This window comes from Nyctereutes procyonoides, unplaced genomic scaffold, assembly GCF_905146905.1.
Source record: "Nyctereutes procyonoides isolate TBG_1078 unplaced genomic scaffold, NYPRO_anot_genome, whole genome shotgun sequence".
Lineage (NCBI taxonomy): Eukaryota > Metazoa > Chordata > Mammalia > Carnivora > Canidae > Nyctereutes > Nyctereutes procyonoides.
In genome coordinates, this window is record NW_026575047.1 from 43342469 (window position 1) to 43368014 (window position 25546).

The 25546-nt window shown below is 43.3% G+C and overlaps 1 protein-coding gene across 1 annotated transcript in view; it reads left to right on the plus strand.

Moving 5' to 3' along the window:
• Positions 1 to 25546, plus strand: part of SV2B (synaptic vesicle glycoprotein 2B) — a 181415-nt gene that overhangs the window by 132954 nt on the left and 22915 nt on the right. The window contains exons 3-9 of the mRNA XM_055325942.1: positions 4094 to 4274; positions 4562 to 4713; positions 11607 to 11740; positions 13047 to 13136; positions 18839 to 18949; positions 19729 to 19817; positions 21097 to 21261. Of these exons, the coding sequence (XP_055181917.1) occupies positions 4094 to 4274; positions 4562 to 4713; positions 11607 to 11740; positions 13047 to 13136; positions 18839 to 18949; positions 19729 to 19817; positions 21097 to 21261 (922 nt within the window). The remainder of the gene's footprint in view (positions 1 to 4093; positions 4275 to 4561; positions 4714 to 11606; positions 11741 to 13046; positions 13137 to 18838; positions 18950 to 19728; positions 19818 to 21096; positions 21262 to 25546) is intronic.

The following is a 25546-nucleotide window of genomic DNA, read 5'->3' on the forward strand; positions in this document are numbered from 1 at the left end:
GGATCAGCAACATCAGTCTTGTTAGAAATGCATAATCTTAGGCACCTGGGCTGCACAGTTGGTTGAGCGTCTGACTCTTGATTTTGCCTCAGGCCATGATCTCAGGGTCATGAGATGGAGCCCCACGACAGGCTCCACACTGGGCATGCAGCCTGCTTAAAATTCTCTTCCACCCCCTCCCTTTGCCCACTCCCCCATTCCAGCTAGCATGCTCACTTTCTCTCTCATTTAAAAAAAAAATGGAGAATCTCAGACCCCACATCTGACTTACTGAATCAGAGTCTGATTTCACTAAGATCCTTCCATGATTTGTGTGCGCACAGTAGCATTTGAGAAGTGCTAAAGATAGCTTTACTGGAAAAAGAAAAACAAACTTTAATTGGATACTAGTGTTTTTCTCATCTCATGAGAGACCAGGGTGGGACCAGGGCATAGGGTGTACAGACTCGTTCTCAGCAAGTCTCCTGACCACTCCTCTGATTTCTCTTCTTCCTTCCTCCCAATTTATAGGCCCACATACATGGTGCAAACAGCAACATGCACACATATAACTACACATGCATGTATCAAAAAATGCATAGGTTTTTTTCTCTTTCTCTCTCACATGCATGCATGCACACCAATGAGCCATTTATGGTGTGCCCTTTGCTCTACCTCCTAGCCCCAATCCCTTACCAGGTTCCCCCATGTACACTCTGCTCTACTCACATTGAACTACTTCTAACATTGTTGCCCAAACATATCAGGTGTTCTTTTTGTCTCCCTGTCTTTTGCATGTGCTGCCTGCCACTGCCTGTGATGCACTACCCCAACCACCAAGATAGAAACCTGAATAACTTCTGTTTGTCCTTCACCAGCAACTCAATGACTTTCTTTTGGAAGCCTTCCCACATTGACTGAGGTGCATCCAGACTGTGCTCTTTCTCCATTTTGCATATTACCTGACATACGCCTTTATTGGAATGTTCTTTCTCACCAGGAGATAATCACATAATTTACTGTTTATCTCCTTGAAAGGAAGGAACCATGCCCCACTCTGAGGGTGAGCAAACACGGAAATAATAAACTAATACAAAGCTAAGAAATCTATCTGATGCTTATCTATAAAGAACAGTAAAGGGTAGTAGTTAAAGCCTCAACTCTGAGGTTGGAATTCCCAGATTACAATCTTCGTATTTCCACTAGTTGTGTAACCTTGGGGAACCACTTTACCTCTCTGTGAATCAGTTTCCTCCTTTACAAAACAGGGACAGAAGTGGTATTTACTGAGTTGTTATAAGCATTATATGGGACCAACAATGCCCGTGAAATGGTTCACATGGAGCCAGGCTAGTAGCGAGTGCTCACTCTGTGTTTGCTACCTCGGTGCTATGAGTTGATATATTAGGCTCTCATGACCTATTGCTGGATTACTCACTGTCTTAAAGCATCCATAACACTTACTTTGCAATTTGGGTAAGGCTCTCTTCCTCCCTCCCTTCATCCTCTCTTCCTTCTTTTCAATATCTGTTTCTTTATTCCAAATGTTATTGACCACATATCATGAGAGAACCACCAGGTATTTGTTGGCTGAATGGGGTATTGGAAATTCTTGACAAGGAGTTGAGCTGAAGCCAACAAATTTTGGGAGCTGAATAGATCTAACTTGGAAAAAGATGTTCCCTCTCTGCTCTGGTCTAGAATTCTAAATTACCAAGTACAAAGGACTTGGGTAAAACCCCACTTTGAGTTGGGCTGGTGGTGATATCCCAGTAGTCTATCCAGAAGGACAGGGCATCTCAGGTATGGGGCTCCTGACTATGGCCAGCATGTTGGTAGGTTACCTAAGTCAGAGGAAATAGAATCCAGTTCTTTCCTGGGGAGAACCTGGCTAAGCATAGACAGAGTTTGGGTCTTTCCCAATTGGTTGGGATATGAGATGCTAATCAGAAACTAGCATGGGGATCAGGATCACAGTCATGAGCCAGTTATGAGGACTGAAACCATGAGGTGAAAGTAACAGGGAGGCTGCAGTCTGACCTTCAGTCAGGCTTATCTGGTGGGTATGGGGATGGCAGCAGCAGATGAGTAAGGCATCACTCACTCATCAGTGAGTAAGGCAGGTCTGCTGGACATGGCTCACAATGGCTAAGAACTGAGCAAGATTAAGTCTGCAGGGAACTAGATATTGGAGACTCTTGGTTGGTCAGGGCTGGATAGCAGATAAACTCATAGTCTAGCAGAGCACACTGACTCACACGTTATTACAGCACAGCATGACATATCCTGAGTTGTGTTTGCAAGTCTTTACTCATTTTCTGAAACACAAGTGTTGGTGACTTAATATTAGTAGGAAATTGCTCATTACATTTTTGGAGCTTTGGGCTGGGAAACTGGTGAAATAGGGAGGAGGAGGTGTCCTCACTCTATTACTTCTCTGTGGATCCTTCAAGTATGCAAAGAAATGGCAGATCAGGAGCACAGGCTCAGTAATTTCCCTTAGATATCCCCATGGTTGGCTTCCTTAAGGTCTTTGTCCAAATGTCCCATCTCAGTGAGGGCCTCCTGAACTATCTTCTTTAAAATTGCTACCTCCCAGCCTGGATCTCCCTGTTCCCATCCTTCACATTATTTTTCTCTAGAACTCTTATCAGTTCCCCACTAACCGTATATTTTGCTCATGTATTTATTATCTCTTTTCCCCTAAATGGAATGTAAGCTCTGTGAAGGCAGGGATTTTCATGTGTTTCTACCTCACTGTATCCCCAGTAACTACAAGAGTGCTTACCTAATAACAGACATTTAATAGATACTTTGTAGACCCGTTGACATATTCCATGAAGTAACAGCATACACCGAAATATAAAAGGAAATAGCATCTTGCATAGTGTTGAGCTATGTAAAGGCTAAGAGTTACAATCCAGGTAAGTGAAGGAAATCTTCATGAAAGCTATTGACAACATCAAAGTTATCATTTCTTTTCATCTCATAGAATAAGACGATAAAAGAACGAACTCTGTCATTGGGAAGATAAAACAGAGCATAGTTAAATCTATCTTTCCTTTTGGGGACCAGCCTTCAAGTTGATTAATCAGCTAATTGAAGCTCTTTGCTTTATGTCGGCCCTTCCTGGCACACATCTGCATAAATAAAGCATCTGTATGTCCAAAAGCTTCCTTTCTGTGAAAGACAATTTGTGTTCATCGTTTGATTTACAGTTAAGGCTGGGTGAAAGGATCCTTCCATAATTTGCATTCAGCATTTTCTCCTCACGAAGGATGGTCTGCAAAGTTTCCTTCAGAGAAGTAGTAAATCACATATGGACTTAGCACAGTAGTTGATAATTAGTGAGCACTCACTATTTATCAGGAAGGAATCATCCACATGCTTTTGGAGATGTGCCATGTCTGTGAGGATGCTGACTTTCACTGGAACACCATAAACATGTCAACAACAATATATTTATATGATACCTTAAATTGACTGATCTTATTATTAGAAGGCAAGTAGAAGTTACACGTGTTAAAGACAGGACAGCTCATTGCTTGTCTCTTCTGCATTCCCCTAAGAAATCTGAACATTGGTTGTAGTGTGGAGAAGATCTTTTTTGGAACAATAAAATAGCCAGGCTTATTGGTAATTGCTACTTTACACTTGTACATTTTTCTTCCTTCCCATGTTCCTTCCACCCTTTTGGCCTTTTCCCTGGAAATTCTCTCTTTAAACCTACCCCTGCAGGTAGGGATTTTTATACACAAACATTCTTTTTCACTTAAAAATAAAATGACAGCACTGCCTTCTGCAGATTATGCCTCTAAAAGAGTCATCTTCAGGAAAGGTACATCAGACCGAGCTATGGTTGATCTATTTTAGTATGTGCACATATGTATCAATCTGTGAGGCTATTTTTTTGAATAGCATTCTTAAGGATTTGAGTCTGTACCATACTTCTAATTTGCCACGAACATCTGTTATAGTCCACCTTTTATGTCTTTGACATGAAATTTCTAGAATACATAAAAATGGGCATTGGATTTTCTAGCACATTGCATGGTTTCTAATGTTTTGTATCTTCTTTCCACCCTCTCTTCTCTTTTTCCTTTCACCCTCACAGGGCTGATTGTCTACCTAGGAATGATGGCGGGGGCCTTCGTCCTGGGAGGCCTGGCAGATAAGCTGGGGAGGAAGAGAGTCCTCAGCATGTCTCTGGCCCTCAACGCTTCCTTCGCCTCTCTCTCCTCCTTCGTGCAGGGATATGGAGCCTTCCTCTTCTGCCGTCTCCTCTCAGGCATAGGGTATGTACATGCAGGGCTTTGCTAGACCTTATAGACCATCCTGCTACTCTAGCTCTGAGTGGTACCTCCAGAAAACCTTGGTCTGAGTTTTGTATTTGACTTCCAAGATACTGTATTAAAGTTGAACCTTAGAAAAGGTTGTAAAGTCAGTGTGTAAGGTCACATAACCCGACACTGCCTTGGCTGGTCTTTCAAACTCACAAAGGTGGAGTATAAGGTAACTAGGCTTCTGGCATGACCATTTTTAGTGTTATGACTTGATTCTTTTTGGCATCTTATTTTCGCAGGATCGGGGGTGCTCTGCCCATTGTTTTTGCCTATTTTTCTGAATTCTTATCTCGTGAGAAGCGAGGAGAACATCTTAGTTGGCTGGGCATCTTCTGGATGACGGGGGGCATCTATGCATCTGCCATGGCTTGGAGCATCATTCCACACTACGGTGAGTGCACTGCCTTCAGATAGCCCAGGGGCCCTTGTTACTATGGAACCTGCAGCCAACATTTCCTGTCCTTAACCTTATTCCCCATACTCACACACAGTTCCCTTTTATACCTTTGATCTTTCTATAGAACTTCCAATACTGGATACACATCACTAATTTCAATATACATGTCTTTCTGGAAATAATACAAACTGTTCTTCTTGCCTCCCTCCCTCCTCCCTCCCTCCCTCCCTCCCTCCCTCCCTCCCTCCCTCCCTCCATTCCTTTCTTCTTTACTTCCTTTTATTTGAAAGAATTTCAATCTTTACCTCCCTAGCCCTCCTCCCACAGGCATAAAGTTAGGCTTCGGGAACCCCATTTATAGATGATGGAACAGAAGTCAAGAGAAGTTGGTAACTTGGCTAAGGTCAGGTCCCTGGCATGACCTTGATTTGATGCTCTGCCTGCCTCCTACCCCCATGTAGTACTTTCCACTCTAGTGCCTGCTGTCACTCTTGTTTGGCTGCCGAAGTGGAGAGCCCTTACAGACAAGGTCTTGGATTCAGCCGGGACAATTTTATTATCCTGGGTAATTGCAAAAACCGGATTCTCTGGACAGAGACCTGGCAATGTTTACTTTCACAATTGGTTTTGTTAAGAGTAAAGTAGGGAGAAGCCAGCAGTTTTGAATTTGATTATGTCTTTTGAGCATCCTGGGCAATAACTGCCATCGCGTCCTTCAAGGTTTTTTTTTTTTTTTTTTGTAAACCACCAATTACGGGTATAGGCTTTATCATCATTTAGAAACCTGCAGACCTAGAAGGGTAGCAGGTAACTGCCCTGAAGCTAACCAACATTTTTCTACCCATTCACCTCCTTGGTGTCTTTGAAACCTCATCCTCTGTGTATTTGCAGGTGATGGAGGCTCCATGTATATTTCTTTAAGAAGCAGCTTTAGTGTAGACAATGCCTACTTTATTAGTTAAGGTGATCCTGGGTGCATTATTCTGGTAATCTGATAAACCCTGAAATCTCAGTGGTTTAACACAACAAAAGTTTCCCCACTTGTAAAGTATGGCTAATGTTTCTGATCTGCAGGTGGCTCTGCTTCATCGGTAATATTGGGGCTCAGACTCCTTCCTACATGTGATTCCCCTGTCTTCAACATGTGGCTTGAAGTCTCTGGTTGGGGAAAGAGCATGGGCAGTTCTAGATGGAGGGCTCTGAAAGGCAGGCTGGGAAATGGAATGTGTCCTCCCTGCTTACAACTCACTAGCCCCAAATCTGTAATCTGATCACCCCTACTGCCAAGGACACTTGGCAATGTAATCTTGTTGTGTGTCCAGAAATGGATTTGGAAACAAGTAATCTTTGTCCTGTCTATTCTTTGAGAACCCACTGGGTTTCATCTAAGAAACAGAGAAGAAATATGAACAAGAATAATGAGATAAACAGCTAAAGAGTTTTCCAGATAATTCTGTCACCAAAAGCAATTCTCCGTCATTTTTAGATACAAAATCATATTACTCCTAACATCATTTCTGCACTCTGTCTAGCACCCGAACACACACTTTAATGATCCCTGTACTGTGCTGTGGGTTATATGGGTCAGAGGAATCATTTCCCCTCTCCCCAGTTCTTGCTGTAACATCATTTATACTGTTAACTGGTCCAACTGTGTGAGTGCTAAGAAACTATTTCTACATTTAAATTAAATAAGTAAAAAAAAAAAATCCTTTTTTTTTGGGGGGGGGGCATGGGCGACAAGTAAAATCTGAATAAAAGCTGAGTCAAAATAGTGGTGGTGTGTGACTGGGGATAAGTCCCTCCATCTTGTCTGGTGTCTTCCTTTACCTATAAGGAGAGAGAAGGAAGCAAAAGAGCAGACTGTAGATATCGTGCCAGCCCTCACATTCAGTAATTCCTGAGATGCAAAGAGCAGTGCAGAGAATATGTTTAAAACAATTCTTGGGCACCTGGGTGGCTCGATTGTTGACCATCTGCCTTTGGCTCAGGTCGTGATCCCAGGGCCCTGGGATTAAGTCACAAGTCATACTCCCTGTGTGGGGCCTGCTTCTCCCTCTGCTTATGTCTCTGCTTCTCTGTGTGTCTCTCGTGAATAAATAAATAAAATATTTAAAACGATTCTTACACTTGAGCTAGCTTCCCTCCTGATAACATTAACAATGTCAGCCTCCTTATTTGCAGACTGCTTGTTCCCTAAGGGAAGTTTGTGGTACCACCTGACCAGAGAACCTGGACTGGCTAGGCTTAGGTCATGTTCCCACCTCAACCAATCACTACACTCCAGAGGATGCTGGGTCCTGATTGGTTTCCGGATACTTCCTTCCTCAAATCCAGCAGGGGTGGGGATGGGGTAGGGTCAGTCCCACCCATATCAGGTGGCCGAGCACAGTGGAGCCCTCCTGGTGTGGGGTGTTGTGGCAGGGGCCATGCACAACAGTTACTACATGCTGCATCGCTTTTTCATTCTGCTTTACACACACAAGCACACACTCCCGTCTGAGGGTATGGCTGCTAAGGAAGTGATACATAGATTTAGGCTGGGAGTGTGTTGACCAAGACTGAATGGGATGCCCATGGCAGAGGGGCCACATGGCTGCTGACTGGCCACTGCTGGCCGACATCAGGGCTTGTGGTTCAATTATTTTACCCCAAACGTACAGGATATTTTTCCTGTTTGTATGCTTGTATGAAATCTGTGACTTTTATGTCCAATTTTAAGATTCAAGCCTCTAGGGCACCTGGGTGGCTCAGTGGTTGAGTGTCTGCCTTTGGCTCAGGTGTGATTCTGGGTTTCTGGGATTGAGTCCCACATTGGGCTCCCCACAAGGAGCCTACTTCTCCTCTGCCTATGTCTCTGCCCCTCTCTGTGTCTCTCAGGAATACATAAATAAATCTTAAAAAGAAAAAAGATCCAAACCACTTGGGCAATTGGGTTTCATTGAAACAAGCATTAGCTGGGGGAAAACCCACCCTAGAAACACGGTATTCTAGAATCACAGCATAACAGGAGTGATTATTCATTTTAAGCCTCATTTTACCAGGACCAGATGTTGTGTCCACAGTGAACCATACATTTGATGATATTTCTCAATGTGCCCAAGATGTTAATCCTCTAACACCCCTCCACTCAGCAGGGATAAATGCCAGTGTGACAACAGAAAAGGAGACTGATGTTTGTGTATGGCTTGTGCAACCCACTTAATTGCTTTTGCAGGAATGAAGTGATGGGAGGTCTTGGCACCAGGAATTTGGGTGACTGAGTCATTGAGAAAGAAAATTACAAAACTCAGAATGTTTTCTTGGTAACTCATGGTCACAGCCCAGAAAAAAAATTGGATATATTATGGAAGATTAATTCCCATTGTAGTCAGCACCACCAGCTGTTTGTGAAATCCTGATGGAGAAAAGTAGGGCAAGCTAAAAGATCAGTGAACAGAACAATCCCTGTCTCCAAATTAATAGTTGTTCCATATATTTGGAAGCAGTTCACTATTTAATTTTATTTAATTTAAAGTCCCAAAGATCTGCCTAATGAATGCAATAAATGCAGATTACTAAAATCACCATAAAAATCATAGAGGCATGAGGGAGTAATGTATTTGGGATAATTTACACATATTATCATAAAGAAAAAAATTTGTCTCAGGAAGAATACTTTATAAACGTACCCACTTCTGCTGTCCTTCCCTCATTATCCACCTGAGTTTGACTGCTACGTAGTTTTGATCAACTTGACTTCTAATTACTCCAGAGTAGCTTTTGATATGAGCTGCAAGATGTGTAAATATTACTATGGTTTTATCTTCCTCTTTCTAGTGTTACTGTCAGGAGAAATGAAAGGTTTCTTAATTAAAATGAAAACAAACAAACCCCAGGGAGAGCATGCTGTGCAAAAAGAGATTTGATTTTGGTTGAGAAAGTTGGATGATGTGTGTGTTGTGTGGACAAATGTGTCACAGCAGCTTCAGTCCCACGTTTTTCCACCTGGGGTTCCCTCTGGCAAGTCCTTCAGTAGCACAGAGTAGGAAATATCAGCAGAAACAGCAGTGCAAGTAGAGTGAGTTGAAGCACAATGAGTTAAGAGTCAAGGGCAAGTAGAAATGGTCAAAACACAATGAGAGTAATAGAGCGTTCAAGACACTCACTGCCCAGCACTGCAGTTGGCCACATGATATATTTTTATGCATAGACATTTCATTTTATTGTGCTTCACAGATAGCAAATGGAATAGAGATTTTATGTTCCAATAATGATTACCCTCTGAACTTTAGAAATAAATATATTCATTTATACAGTTTTTAAAAAAGATTTTATTTATTCATGAGAGACACAGAGAGAGGCAGAGACACAGGCAGAGGGTGAAGCAGGCTCCCTGAAGTGAGCCTGATGTGGGACTCCATCCCAGACCCTGGGATCATGACCTGAGCCAAAAGCAGATGCTCAACCACTGAGCCACCCAGATGTCCCCTATTTATAGTTTTGTCTTTTTAAAAAAATGCTGTTGGAATGGTCTTCAGAGCTACTTTGAGTGGCATGAGAAAACCAAGCCATTTTAGAGCCTTGGATTGATTATTTATTTATTTATTTATTTATTTATTTATTGCATGAGTAGGGAGAGAGGCAAAAGGAGAGGGAGAGATAGAATCTCAAGTAGATTCCCCGCTGAGTATGGAGCCCAATGTGGGGCCCAATCTCATGACCCTGAGATCATGACCCAAGCCAAAATCAAGGGTCAGGTGCTTAACACACTGAGCCACCCAGATGCCCCTTAACCTTGGGTTGTTTTTTTTAAAGAAGCAATTATTTGGCCGATCCTTGCTGATGTTCATCTATTTCAGTCAACAACTTTGGTACTAAATGTAAATTAGCTATTTCTAAGCAAACCAAATCTACTCTCAAAGCAGATGAATTATTATTGATTGGCAGGAGCTTTTGCACTTATCAGATCTGTGGTGATATTGTTACCTGCATTCTACAGCTGTGAAAACCCACCAACCCAGTAATGATATGAGAAAACCAGGATTTGTACTTTGATCTCATGACTACAGAAATCTAGGCTCTTTCCATTGTGCTACCCATTCCATAAAGGAGGGACTTCTGTGACCCATGAGGATATTTGAAATAATGTTATGTAGATACAGAGGCAATTTCTAAAAATGAATTTTAGAAATGTTTTCAAGAGGCACCTGGGTAGCTCAGTTGGTTAAGCATCTGCTTTTAGCTCAGGTCATGATCCCAGGGTCCTGGGGTCAAGCCCCACCACGTTGGGTTCTCTGCTCAGTGGGGAGTCTGTCTCTCTTCTCTGCCACTTCCAATTCCCACTGTGCTCTCTCTCTAATAAATAAATAAATAAATAAAATATTTTTTTTAAAAAAGAAATGCCTCCAATAACGAATGCTGAGTAGGAGCTCTCCATTTCAGTGATGATAGAATTCATTTGAATTTAGAAGCCCTGTCTCCTTAAAATTAAAAAAAATTAATATAGGCATACCTTGGAGATATGGGTTCGGTTTCAGACCACCCCAATAAAGCAAATATCACAGTATAATGAATCAAATAAATTATTTGGTTTCCTAGTGCATCTAAAAGTAGTTATGTTTACATCAAACTGTAGTCTACTAAGTGTGCAAATAGCATTATGTCTAAAAAAAGTACACACCTTAATTTTAAAAATGCTGCTAAAAAAGCTAACCATCATCTGAGCTCTTGGCAAGTAGTAACAACTGATCACAGATCACCATAACAAATATAATAATAATGCAAAAGTTTGAAAGGTTTTGAAAATTGCCAAAATGTGATGCAGAGACACAAAGTGAGTGAATGCTGATAGAAAAGTGACACCAATAGACTTGCTCCATGCAAGGTTGACACAAACCTTCAATTTGTAAAAAATGCTGTATCTGTGACGCACAATAAAATGAGATGTGCTTATAATATGACTGATAGTGCTTTTCAGAGAGTGATCCTGAACCCTTTGCATTAGAATTACCTGGGGCTGGTACTACCGTTTGACCTGGGTAAGAGGGATCCCCATGGTCATAAGGCCCTGATCTGGCTTTCTTTCCCCTGATGCATGATCATCCTCTTTTCAATTCAGATCATGCTCTGGGTACTCAGAACTGAGAAGATCCCACTAAACTCAAGGAATCATGACAAGGATACCCATTGTCACCGAGGTGGAGTGTGATGGTTCACATGTGTCAACATGAGGCCCCTTCACTCCGTGGGAGGGGCTAGGAGAAAAAATGAAAGGGGTCTTGCAAGGGTGGGTCACAGCCTAGCCTTCTGGCTCCTTATTTGTCAAGGCAAGGGGATAGAACATCTGTCATTTAACAGTTTGTTAACTTAAAGTTTAATGAATATAGAGAAATATGGGATGCTGCCTCCATGTGTACTCTTGCCCAAAGCCCTGTGAATGTCAGACCTGGCCAACCCTGGGGGGGGGGGGGGTCTTGAGATGCACATTGCCAGTGCTTATCCAGACTTCTGCATCAGAAGCTTCGGGGCAGTCAAGGGTTTGCATTTTATTTTTATTTATTTATTTATTTATTTTTAATTTTTTAATAATTATCTATCTATCTATCTATCTATCTATCTATTTATTTATTTATTTATTTATTTATTTATTTTTTTATGACAGTCACAGAGAGAGAGGCAGAGACACAAGCAGGCTCCATGCACCGGGAGCCTGACGTGGGATTCGATCCCGGGTCTCCAGGATCGCACCCTGGGCCAAAGGCAGGCGCCAAACCGCTGCGCCACCCAGGGATCCCAAGGGTTTTGCATTTTAACTTGCTCCCCAGGTGATGCTCTCATGCCCTCATTGGAGAACCAGTGCTTTAAGGTTACTCTAAGATAATGTCAGAAATCCCCTGTCTTCACAGGCTGGGGCTTCAGCATGGGCACCAATTACCACTTCCACAGCTGGAGGGTGTTTGTCATCATCTGCGCTCTGCCCTGTACCGTGTCCATGGTGGCCCTGAGATTCATGCCAGAGAGTCCAAGGTTCCTGCTAGAGGTGAGTCAGGCCCCTGCCCCCACACCACCCCCCATGCGAGAGCAATAGCCCTTTGGCCCCACCTCCTCTCCCACTGGCATGTTGCAAACTACCCCCATGTCAACCCACCTGGCCCATCATTACATCTGGTTTCATTGCTGTCTGTGATGGCTGCCTACCCTGGATTCACAGACTGTCAGAGACAGAGGGGGCCCTCTGATGCTGCTTCCAGCACCCACCCTCTCTAGGAACTCTTCAAAGCTGTGAGATTTTTTTTTCAACTTGCTGCAATAAGATCTGTGGGGAAAACTTGCGTTGCCTCCAAGCCCTTCAGGACTCTTGACCAGCCAGGACCCTTCCCCGTGGGAAAGCCACTCCTGTATCTTGAGAAGAGTCTTTCCAACCTGGGGGGGGGGGGCTGCTTGTGGCTGCAGTGATCAGACAGAGGGGGCTGGCAGGGGAGCAATAGGACTCTTTTGTGTCTCCTTCTAGATCTTTCTACAGAGTGACCATCCTTGTCAAATTCCCCTTTGTCCCATTGATCAGGGGCAGGCACTGCAGGAAGGCTTTTTTAACCAGGGATATCCCAAAAGTTACCCTTTGTGGTATACTAGTTTCCTAAGGCTGCTGTGACAAAGGACTAAGTTGCAAACTGAGTAGCTTCAGATAACAGAAATTGTGTCACAATTCCGGAGGCTGGAAACCAAGGCATCAGCAGGGCCATGTTCTCTCTGAAGTCTGTAGGGGGAGTCCTCCTTTGCCTCTTCCAGCTTCCAGTGCTTTGCTGGCAATTACTTGGCTCTTGGCTGCACCACTATGCTTCCTGCCTGGGCCATCTCTGGCGTTCTCCTGGCTTCTTATAAAGACACCAGTCTAACTAGATTAGGGGCCCACCCCTACTCCCATATGATCTCATTTTAATTATATTTACAGTAACCCTATTTCCAAATAGGGCCATATTCCAAGGTACCAGGGGCTGGGGGCTGGGACACAATTCAATCCATTACATGTTGTTTCTCTGCTTTCTCTTTTGGGGAAGAATATGGCTTCCACCCAGCAGTCATTCAACCTTCGGACTAGGAGGGTTGTACTATGTAGTGGAAATAGCACTGTAATAATGTAATAACTCCCTCATGTTTACACCATGGAGGCACCACTTTAGTATCCTTCCAAGATCAGCTGGGGACAGAGACTCGTCCTGGTCTTTCACAAGCCCTAGTTGGCAGTGTATTCATGTCTAATCACCTCACACTCCGGGTTGGATGTGCAGGGTTTCCACCCCTCATCAGCAAAGGATTTCTTATCCCTCTTTCCTTGCTTTAACCAGATGGGCAAACACGATGAAGCCTGGATGATTCTCAAGCAAGTCCATGACACCAACATGAGGGCTAAAGGGACCCCGGAGAAGGTGTTCACGGTGAGTGTGTGGCACCTATGCCAGCAAGAGGGGGCCTCCCCTCTTTACTGTTTTGGCTTGCTAAAAATATTAATTTTATTATATTAGTATGATGTTATATTAATCTGACAAAGAAATGTATCAAAGGGAGAATAAAACCCCTGACATTCCTATTATGGTGTCATAATCATTTGTTCATTTTGATAGATATCCTTCTTGTAACTGCTAATTGTTCAAAAAAATCACTGAAAGAAAAAATTAGCTGTATTCATATGGGGATAAGCATATGCATATATGTTTACAGCTACGTATTTGTTTGTTTTTCAGAGAGAGAGAGTATGTGTGAGCAGGGTGGGAGGGGCAGAGGGAGAGGGAGAGAAAGAGAATCTTAAGCAGGTTCCATGCTCAGCACACGGGACTTGATCCCAAGACCCTGAGATCAGGACCTGAGCTGAAATCAAGAGTCAGATGATTAACCAACCAAGTCACCCAGGCGCCCCTGCATCTACATGTTTTTAAAGAGTACTCATAAGCATTCTGTATGTTGTCTCATGACATTCATAATTATCATTTTAATAAACATTAAAGTTGAGAACATTAACACAGTCTTCCTAAACATGTCCCGAATACTAGAAATTTATTTACCCTTTTTTATTACCTAGTTCCTATTAATACTGTTTCAGTGAACCTTCATGCAACACACATAGTTCCTTCCCCTTGATGTTCTAGGTTTGTTTTCCAAGACAGACTCCTAGAAATAAAATGACTGGCTTAGAAAGCACTAGTATTTTTATAGCTCATGAGTTATATTGCCAGATTGCATTTCAATCGTGTTTTGCCAGTCTACAGTGCCATAAGCAGCAGGATAACCATTTCTCTCCACCCTTACCAGCATTGGCTCTTAGCCTGAATTTTGTTTCTTGCTAGTTTAAAAAGTGAAAAACCAGTGAGTGGCAATTTCCATAAAGATGTCCTGTTAGTTACCAAGATCTGTGCTCTGCCCTGCCTCCCTCCACAAACCCTGGAGCCAAGGAGGAATTCCTGCTTTGGGTCCTTGTTTTGCATAACTTCCTTTCAGGCTGACTTCAAATCCATTTCCACTAGGAAGCCCTCCTGTGTTAACCCCTTCCCACTCCTATTCACTTGTGTTGCTTCTTTGACCTCAGCTGTTGATCTTGTACAAGACACTTGTCCTTGTTAACCGTTGCTTGGAAGCCCTGATGCTCAGGCAGGATTATGTGGCAGCTAAGAATCCACAGCCTGGAGCCAGTCTGGTCCAAATCCCAGTTTTGATACTTTCTAGCTATGTGGCCTTAGGCAAGTTACTCCCTCTGCCTCAGTTTCCTTATTGGGAACAGAAGGATAATAGCTGTAAATATGGTCATGGTAAGGATTGAATAAAGTACCTGAACCAGTGCCTGCCTTGGAGTAGGGGCTACATAGGTGTCAACTATTATTCAAAAACGTTATGACATATTTTTTCTTAAATTAACTCAAGCAATAAATTTTACTGCCTATTTCCCTCAATTCCAGTGCTCCTAAAAATATCTAAAATATGGGGCCGGTGCTTTCTTTTGACATTTATTAAGAAGCACAACTAACAGATCAAAGATGTTAAGGGTGTAGATGGTTCTTCCAAGCTCCCTATCTCCACTGCTGTCCTTGGTGGATTGTAATGCTGCAGCTGGACGGCAGGTATGGGCACCAGATGTTTGCGGGCTCCCCCCACACCAGGGCTTGGGTGTGCTTGGCTCGGTCCCATCCCCACCCCTACCCATTCCATAGATTGCCCTTCAAACTCCTGCTTGTTCCCAAGAGACGTCTTCATGGTCTTCTGTCTCTGCCTCAAGGCTCTGAATCCACATCAGCTGCATTGGATTGTGGGCCACATCAGTCTGGTACGGAACACACATGTAGACACATGGACACATACAGACACAAAGACATATGAACACATCCAGACACACAGATCCAAACTCACACACATCATGCATATAGACACACAGACACATGTATACAGACACACACATACAGATACACATGCACACACGCACACAGACACAAACATCATGCATATAGACACACAGACACATATATACTGAAACATGCACACACACACAGATACAGACGCATAAACACAGGCACATCCAGACACACACATCACACATACACACAGACACATGAATACAGACACATGCATGCACATAGACATGAAGACACAAACACACAGACATATCTCACTTATAACAAGCATTTGTGAGTTTAATAATCTTTGTGACAATTTGAGGAGCTTCCTCCCTGTCCCATTCCACCTCCTTTCCTCCTCCTTTCTAGTTTTCCCTCTTTCCCCTGCCCTCCCTGTGGAATAGTGAATTTTCCTTAGCTGGCACAGGGCAGGCTGCTGCTCCTCCCTGGCATTCCCGAGCCCCTCAAGTAGACTATTAGTGTATCTATTCCAAGCAAACCCAGAGCTCTCCATGGAGGAGTCCTGATGGATTATTGCTCTCCATCTCATTTGTATGTCTGTCCCTACCTGCCCAAAGTGACTGTAAACTCTTCCCGGCCTTCGTCTTACCCACGTGGCCATGCAGCATCTCACCCCCAGTGGCTTCCCCGTCTGTTGCTTCTGGAAGACCCACTTCTAAACCAAATGCGTGGGCTTGCCAGACTGGGAGTCCTTTTTAGAAAAGTGATCCCACATTCTCTCCTCACAACAGGTTTATTGTTAAGCAGCCTCATTTTGAAGAATGAGGTCTTACTTAGCTTGGAAATCAGTAAAGCCTCCAGTTTGCAAAGGCAAAAGCTCAGCCTTTCACTTCAGCACTAGAGCCCCTCACCTCTGGGATGGATATACCTCCCGAGGAAGAAGAGTTCAGGCAGGGCTCCTGCAGCAGGATGTGAACCGTAGGTGGGCAGTTTCTCTTAGCCCAACCTGCATGCCAGCCATACGTTCTCAGGCATCACCTCTGCTTTTAGAAGTTTTCATCTAATAGGAAAGAGAATCAGAAAGAATAAAAATCAGAATCAGAATCATCTAACAAGAAAGAAAATCAGGAAGATTGTGGCTTCAGCATTGGTAATCATATTAATTAGGTAGAAATAGATGAGTGGATGGGCCAAGGGAAAGAAAAGAAAGAAACAACCAGAAAGTGTTGACTGGTCAGAGAGCAGAGGCTGTCGGGGAGTGAACTCCTGCTGCATGGGGTTAACTGCTTTGCTCCCGAATGCTCCCCACAGTAAATAATGAATGCATCCTTGAATGTATGTACACGGGAGCCTGGCGGAGACCAACAGATGATAGGGTCCTCACCTTCATCTTTGAGCAGCTGGGGTTCAGGACACCTACCCCAAAATGTGGCACCTTGGCATAGTGAATATCATAAGCTGAAGGAGTTCGAAACAGTGACAGAAGCAGGAAGGTTACTCTGACCTCCCCACACTCACCCTTCTTCTGGAACAGGTCATAGATCTCCTGTGTGAAGTGACTGTTTACGCAGCCTTCTTGATCTCTCCACCCATCTCTGGTGATAAGAAAGTCTTCTTCCGGGTAGAGGGACAAACTTTCTTTCTTCCCAGTTACTTCTTCACCATTTGCTACTCTTAGCCCACACCCCTTTGTCTTGTCAATTCTTCACAAATTTATTGTTTCATGGTCTAAAAGAGAAAAAAGCTTTCTGCCCTGGTCACTTCATCAAGCCTTCATTCTCTTCAGAAGGCTCCCTTGTCCATGTTAAAATTCAATAAAATGTGTAGGCTTTTCTCCTATTATTCAGGCTTTTCTCCTTTGTCAGTTTAATTTTCAGACCCAGCCTAGGATGCTGGAAGAGGTGAGGGAAACTTCTTCGTCCCCTACAAAGCCCCAGATTTCAGCCATCCCATTTGCTGGCTCCCTCACGAGCTTCTGAACTGCTACCTGGCAAGTGTCCCCAATAGAATGTTCTGCAGGGCTGGGGTGAACACAGGCCATATTCTGATTTAGACCCAATCAAGGACAAGTATCCTAGTTAATTGTAAACTAGAGCAATTTTGCTTGAGGTCGTCAAATACACTCACTCCCAAATACCTAGGGAATAGAATGTTATTTTCCCTAGGAACTACGAAAGGAAAAAAATTGCATTTGAGTGGATATTTTAATGCTTTGGAGTATGATTTTTGACATGCTTCCTGATTTGGTTTCAGCCTTGTCCTCTGGCTTCTTTTGGCTGCTTTGGAGAGTTCATGGTCTCCCTGGGGGTATCTGATAACATGAAGCCCAGCTCCAGACGAGAGTTCTGTTGCAGGGTCTGTGCATTCATTCTCCTGTGTCCTTGTCAAAGCTAGGCAAAGAGATTTGCAAAGGGCGCACAGCTGCAGATGGGAGGATATGCCCAGGCGGCTCTCAGCATTCTCATGTACCTCCAATTTTAGGAAGAACACTGATGCTTTCACCAGATTCTCAAAGGGGCATGCAGCCCTCCCCAAAGTTTAATAACTACTGTTTCTAGGTTAGAAAAGCATTGCCGTGCCATTCTGGTCCTAGTGCTGAGAGTTAATGAGTCTGTTGTCCACACCCAGGAGCTCTTTCTTTTCCTGTGGATTACCAGCCTTATTTCCATATCTCTTTCCATCTCCTCACAATCTCATATGGCTGAAGAAGGCAATAGAGACATTCCTATGACTAAAACAATTTTCCCTAGACAAAAGTTTGTTGGACGGGGTGATGGTAACTCTGAATTTTTTGAGTGTGCTCCTCTATTTTTCTCTGAATGTCTGCAAGCATGTATCTTGCTAACTTGGCTAAAAAAGTGTACCTGTGGTTGGGGATCTCCTTAACATGATGGTTAGTTACAGAATATACTGGTTGCTTTAAACATTGTTTAACTTGACAATCACTGTCTTCGTGAGTCAGAATTGCTCATTGGGGCTACCTGCTGACATTAGACAAGTCAACACTTTCCAGGGTCCTTTGGGCGGAGCACTGAGACATATAACCTTATCCTCACTCCCCATTTCTTTGATTTCCACTAGGAAAGCCAGAGACAGCCAGGAGGACATGATATCTCTTATTCTGCTGTGTTTTAAAAATAGCTTAAGTAGTAGGGCATTATGGGTGGCTTAGTTGGTGAATCAGCCAACTCTTGATTTCAGCGTGGGTCATGATCTCAAGGTGCTGGGATTGAGGCCTGTGTCCAGCTCTGTGCAAAGCAGGGAGTCTGCTTGAGGATTCTCTATCTGTCCTCTCCTTGAGCCCCTCCACCTGCTAGCAAGTTCTCCCTCTCTCTTTACCTCCCCCTCAAATATACAAATCTTTTAAAAAAAAAAAAAACTTAAACAACAACCTCCTTGTCTAACATACACACCATTGTTTACATTGTTTCTGTGATGTTAATTGTTAATACCAATTATGGATAGACTTGGTGAATTTTAAGGTGGAGTGAACTTTACTGTGGGCAAATCACATGTACATGGGAATCCAGCATATTATGACTGATGAATATAAATTTCTCAAAAGCATGATCTGGTAAAAAGGTGGGTTCATCTTGTCTGCAGTGGGACTTATCTCTCCGAGCAAGATCCCAAAGAGAGGCCATATACATCTTTTGTTAAGAATCACTGAAATAGAGGGTCATTCAAGGTTCCTGTAGCCCTTGATAAGTAATAGAAACTCAGTTACATTAAACTAAACCTTGAAAAGTCTGACACAGAGTGGGGTTAAGATTCCCTAGACTATCTTTGTTTTGCAGGTTTCCCACATCAAAACTCCCAAGCAAATGGATGAATTCATTGAGATCCAAAGTTCAACAGGAACTTGGTACCAGCGCTGGCTGGTCAGGTTCAAGACCACTTTCAAGCAGGTATGATTGTGTACATGTGAGAGATGAGAGAGAGGATGTCTAGAAATCTGTAACTTTGGTGGATGAAGGTTAAAGACCCTGAACACCCCCATCAACCCAAGGCAGTGTGATAGGAGGAAGTGCCTTGGATGGGGATGCTTGGGACACAGCTTGTGCCTGCTTCTTATTCGCTGTGTGACTTGAGCCACAAACTCTCTAAACCTTCATTTCTTTTCTTTGCTCTTCCTTCCCAAGGCAGAAATTTTGAATGCAGGTGAAATGTCTACTCTTAAACATCCCTCTCTCTACATAATCCATAGGAAGAAAGTAATGAGTGAAAAAGATGGCCCTTTGAGGTGTGTTGGTGGTTTCTGAGAAGGTGTCTGTGAAGGGCAAGGTCATTTCCCTAGAAGTGACTCCTTTAGGCAACTCAGCTGTTGGGCACTGAGGCAGCCAATGAATGGTTTCATGGTTATTAAATGTTAGGAATATCACCTATTTCCAGAGGCAAGAAGCAGAGCTCACTACTCAAGTTTATCCAGTGTCTCGAAATCTCAACCCAGTGCTTTTAATGATGGATTATTGTGTTCCCAGGGAAGATGCCCGGGACTGTTATGTTGGAGGCCAAGGCCAGGCAGTAAGAAAAGAAGAAGCTTTGTTATTTGAACAGAATTGCTGCCTCTGGGAGATCACGGTTGTCCATTCTCTCATGAGGGTCCTAGGAAATTTATCAGAAAATCCTAGAAATGAGCTTTCAAGTCTCAAGTCTCTTGCTTTAATAACCCTTCTGTGGGTTGCAGGTCTGGGATAATGCTCTGTACTGTGTGATGGGGCCCTACAGGATGAACACACTGATTCTGGCTGTGATCTGGTTCACCATGGCTCTAAGGTAAATTCTATCTCACTTAACTCCATTAATCTCCCTATGCCTCCAGCGCCTCATCTGTAAAGCAGAGATCACAATTAGTTCTAACTCATAGAGTTTGGATGCTTTGGGCTGCAAGTAACAGGCAACCCACATGTCTTGTCCTTTGTAACAAGAATTCCATAGAGAGGCAGGCTCCATGTGGGGTTTCAGTCCCAGGCTAGATCTCCTGGTGTTTGACAGATGCCTGTACTCTTCTTGGCACCCTGTCAATGTGGGAAAATGTCCCAAGGAGGAAGAGGCTGCCTCTCTGAGCTTCTTTTAGTAATAGCAAGGAAAGCTTTCTCAGGAGCACCCCCACCCCATGCCCCCACATCAGCAGTTTTTCTATTACCCAGATGTGTGTCACACACCTAGTGCCAAACTAATCACTGGTGAAGGGGTTATAATTTCCCAGTGATTTCAAACTAATCAGGATTTGCATCTGAGCTAAAAATACCATTAGCTTTCCTGAGGGTTGGTACCCAAACAAAATCTAGTTTCTGTTCTCCAGAAGTGAGTGGGGAATGAGGGCTATGTAGGCAGCCTTCAGTTGTGTTGTGGCTATGGGATAGAACAGTGAGACTCTGCAGTACTGTGCCCTACAATACAGAAAATCGAATATAATAGGAATGGTGATTAGCTGGCTCCTCTCTTAACTGGCAGGTTCTCACCCATCTCATTTCATGCACTTCCAAATATCATGACCTTCTTTATGCCACTTAAGTCACTACAGCATTATGAGGCTATTTATTGTATAAAGAGCATGCTTGCTATAGTTTCTGGCACTTAGTAAGTGCTCAATTAATTACTATTATCAACTAGGAACTGTCAACAAGATTTTAAACTTCTGTCTGTGAAATTGCTTGGTTTCCCATTACCTGTGTCTGGGTCTTATCCCTGATGTTAGTGGGACTGTCCTTACTATTTCCACATGAAGTATGATTCTACCTTTGAGATATGTATTTTCTTACATGCTAAGGAGTGCCCACCAATTCCAAATCTATATTTTTTAAATCAGGACAAATTTTTTTTAAAAAAAAATCAAATGCCTTCTCAGCATCTATGGGGATAGTCATGATTTTTTTCCTTAGATCTGTTCATATAATGAGTGATAGTATAGCCCTAATGTCTTAATTTCTAATAATGAACCATAGTCATACATTTAAAATGAGCTGGATTTACATCAGATTAGGGATATAGACTGTGATCATGAAAGAATAAATCATGTTGCTGCTTGAATATTCTGTATTCTTTATTACAGCTACTACGGACTGACAGTTTGGTTCCCTGATATGATCCGGTATTTTCAAGATGAAGAATACAAGTCCAAAATGAAGGTGTTTTATGGTGAGCACGTGTATGGTGCCACCATCAACTTTACGATGGAGAATCAGATTCACCAACGTGGGAAACTTGTGAATGACAAGTAAGTGAGAGACCATAGGCTTTCCCCAGATCAGGAGAGCAGTCTGTGGGGACTGTTTCTTGGGAGAGGGGCCATTGGAAAGAGAATTCAATATGGCAGGTGAATGAGCCCCAAGACTGTTGTAGAATCTCAGAAACACAACGAGGCCTACTGAGGCTCCACTCATCCCTCATCACCTGGCTAGAGCTGATTCATCCAAGGATGGAGACATTTGACTGAGGAGAGGCAATCAGACCATGTTTCCTGAGACCTCATACCTTTAATGGAGATATGCACAGGGCTGTGGCTTCTTATCAGTGTCTGCCTAGAAAGAGGGCCCAGAGAGTTGAGCTCCCTATACCAATCTACTGCCTGGTTTTTTAGCTTTTTCTTTGATTTTTGAAGCTTCTCTAGAAGCAAACCTAGAGGCTAATGTGGTATTGTCTTATGTTATTTCACACAATATTACCTCCAAGGGTTGGTCAGCATGGCCCATTGCCATCAAGAGTGTTGTCCCTTAGGGGCAAAATCAGTGGTGTATTGGAAGAGACCCACCCACATCTTTGTGGGGTTGCCTCCTCAATCACTTACACTTCTCTTCCTATTCCTGGGACCAACTAGGTGGGCAGTCCCATCGCTGGGCTTTAAGAATGCCTCCTTGAAGCTGCCCTCTGAAAGCCCCCACATGGGTCAGGACAACACATTAAAGTTGACCCCAAGAAGAAATGTGTGGGAAATATCAGAAAGGGAGACAGAACATAAAGACTCCTAACTCTGGGAAACTAACTAGGGGTGGTGGAAGGGGAGGAGGGCGGGGGTTGGGGGTGAATGGGTGACGGGCACTGAGGGGGGCACTTGACGGGATGAGCACTGGGTGTTATTCTGTATGTTGGCAAGTTGAACACCAATAAAAAATAAATTTATTATTAAAAAAAAATAAAGTTGACCCCAGGCCACATTATTTACCAAGCTGAACATCTACTCCTGTTCCCCTTCTTGAATTGTACTTAGGAAGCTCATCAAGTCAGGATGCATGACAGCATTGGAAATACCACGGCCCAGGTAGTTCAGCGTCAATGATATAAACTGCCCCACATTTACCACCTCCATACAAGAATTAACACCAAGAATTCTCCCCTGCAGTGCATGGTCTCCCATGACCCCTATGCCCACCTCTGTGTCTAAGTGAAGTGGCCTGGCCCGTGACTATCAGCCACATCAGGAGAGGATCCTCAGTCTGGAGGATGTCTTCTGCTGGCTGCTAGTCCATGTCGCTCTTACAGGCCACACCTGAGCAGACATTCACTGTTATTCAGGATGAGAGAGAGGAAAGGGGGGAATATCATTTCTGCAAATATGAGACCTCTGGGGAGGAAGGTTAGGACCAAACATGAATAGACAAGGAATTTAGACTTTCAGATGATTTTTTTTTCTTTTTAATGAAGAAGCCCAATCACAAACATCTACACATTCACATGCCCATGCATGCACACAGCCCCTTTGTCTGCACTTCATTCAGTCCAGGGATGGCATCTTGAGCTAGTAGGGGTGGGCAGTGGTTACCCTGGGATTTCTCACTCTCAGGGATCTTTGGTATAAATCAGGAGATCTTGTGGTAGCATTGCCAAGGAAAAAACGTTACCCTTGCTTTATAAGAATGCTTTGGAAATGTTGAAAATGAAGGGACCAGATGTCACCCATGACATGACACCATTCTCTCCAGAGACGAATTCAGTAAGAGACCTCATGCATGAAGTTTCCGATGCTCACTGGTACTCGCTTGTGGTATTAGAAATAATAATGATAGTATGACATTGATAATGAAGCTCATGATCATAAATGTGGCTGCCATAAAAACTAGATATCTTTTCACCAGGAAACTTTCTGTTCCCACAGAGGCCCTGTGTTACATAGTATCTTCTGCATTAAAAAGTTCATCCCTATGCCAGCGCCTTCATAGTTTGCAACAGGTTGGTTTTGTAGTTTTTAGACTTAGCTACATAAAAAATGGGAACTTCTGATCCACTCTGTTTTTTTAAAAAATGATTTTATGTATTTATTCATGAGGGAGAGAGAAGCAGAGACACAAGCAGAGGGAGAAGCAGGCTCCATGCAGGAAGCCTGATGCAGGACTTGATCCCTGGATCATGCCCGGAGCTGAAGGCAGGCGCTCAATTGCTGAGCCACCCAGGCATTTCTCATTCTGTTCTTCTAAGCTTTCTCAGCCTCTGGAAGCTTTCATTAAGCTTCTGAGTGGGAGTGGGAAGAAGCAAGGGTTCTTGAAAGTGGAGGTCTTGTGTGGACCCAGAACCCCCGCGGGGACCATACAGTTATTACCAAGGGTCTGGGAATGCAGAGGCATGCCAAGGATTGTCTGAGAGTGGGTGAGGATATTCTGCATGCACAGATATGTTGCCATGTTTCTATGTTTCAAGAGCATGTGAATGTTTCTGTGTAGTTATTACAATATAAATTCCTTCAGAAGTTCCAGTGAGTTAATTTTAACTTGTCATTTATATGGTTTTATTTTATTTTATTTATTTATTTTTATTTATTTTTTTTTTTTTTGAGAGAGAGGGAGAGAAAGAGAGCACAAGAGGGGCAGAGAGAGAATCCTAAGCAGGCTTCACACCCAGCACGTAGCCTAACTGGGAGCCGGATCTCACAATCCCGAGGTCATGACCTGAGCTGAAATCAAGAGCTGGACGCCTAACCAACCAAACTTCCAGGCACCCCTCATTTACATTTCTTAACCAGTGGATCCTAAAAGTACAATCACTATCATGTGAAACCCATCATTTTTACCCTCAGCAAATTGAATAAAAAGGGTGTTTTCCTCTTTGTAGGATTAGGAACCTTGAAACTTACCTAAGAAATGAAGGAACTTGGTTTCTTTTCTTGAGTTATGCTGCCACCTGCTGATCCTGGGCTAGAAAGCACCATATCTTTGAAAACCCTGACCCTCTTTGGAGAGTTAACTGCTGTACTTGAGTGGGTGGCGCATGTCTCCATACATGCCCTGTATTCCTCCTCTGACTTTATCCACACTGACTAATTTAAAATTTAAATAGAAATTGTTTACCTCATTGACTATTGCACACGGGGGAAGATGACTTTTGTGTAAGTAGGGCTTCAAACTTTACCCACAGGCTTTGTCAATAAAGGAAAACTTCTTGAAATCTGAACTTAGGGGCGCCTGGGTGGCTCAGTGGTTGAGCATCTGCCTTTGACTCAAGTCGTGATCCTGGGGCCCTGGAATCGAGTCCCGCATCTGGCTCCCTGCAGGGAGCCTGCTTCTCCCTCTGCCTATTGATTAAATAAATAAAATCGTAAAAAAAAATCCAAACTTCATCTTGCTCTAAGACAATCCCTTTGGCCCCAAGAAGAAATGAAAATATCCAGATTAGTTTGCACTTGTTCCCCAAGCACCGTCCTGCAGGCTTCCTGGGCATCTAATGGGACCAGGTGGCTCTGAACTCTCATACTGCTTTTGCTCTAGAACTTGTATGTTTTTGGAAAATGCAAGAAAAGCAAGAGAAAAAAACTGATATTCTAAGCCCCAAGCCAAAGCATCAGGCTAGGCTTCTTGTGCTGTTAATTGAAAGCAGGATATGAGAGCATGTGTAAACTAATTAATTAATTACCCTCTCTGCTTGGGAAGACTCCTGCTGGGCAGGGCTCCTTTCTGAGAGGGTGAAGATGGGGGAAGAGTATGATACAAGTCAGCCAAGGGGAGGGAAATTGGAGAAAAGCTCTCATGAGTTCTTATAGAAGGTCAGGGGATGGTACTCTGAAATGAGGGTGGCTTGGCAGAAAAGAGAAGAAGGCTGGTTTCAAACATCACACTGAGGCATTACTCACACTGCAAATCTCCTTTGAGTGAGACAGAAAGAAGAATTTTCTTCAGCTGCCCTGGGTCTGTTTCAAGGCCGTGAATTTCCATGAAGCTGCCCAGAGTGGGAAATGTGTAAAAGCACCTTCTGGCTTCCCAGTCTGAGGAAGTAGCTTGAGGGACTGGGTTTTAGGCTTCATGGTTGGAGACTAGCGGAGCTATCTGACCTGTGTCAGCCTCCGATTCCACATCTGAAAGCCGTAATATCGATAGATAACATACCTTCTGCTTCAGAGTTGATTAAATCTCTCCATTTCATACAGGTCCTGCAGAGTTCTTTGTGGAGACTCTTCCGGGATATTTTATAACTTCCTTCGCCACTGAAAATTGGGTTGCTTCCTCTCCATCAAATATTGACAGAGGTTATTGCAAATAAATAGAAATCCTATTGATTTGGAGGTGTTTACTTGGTAC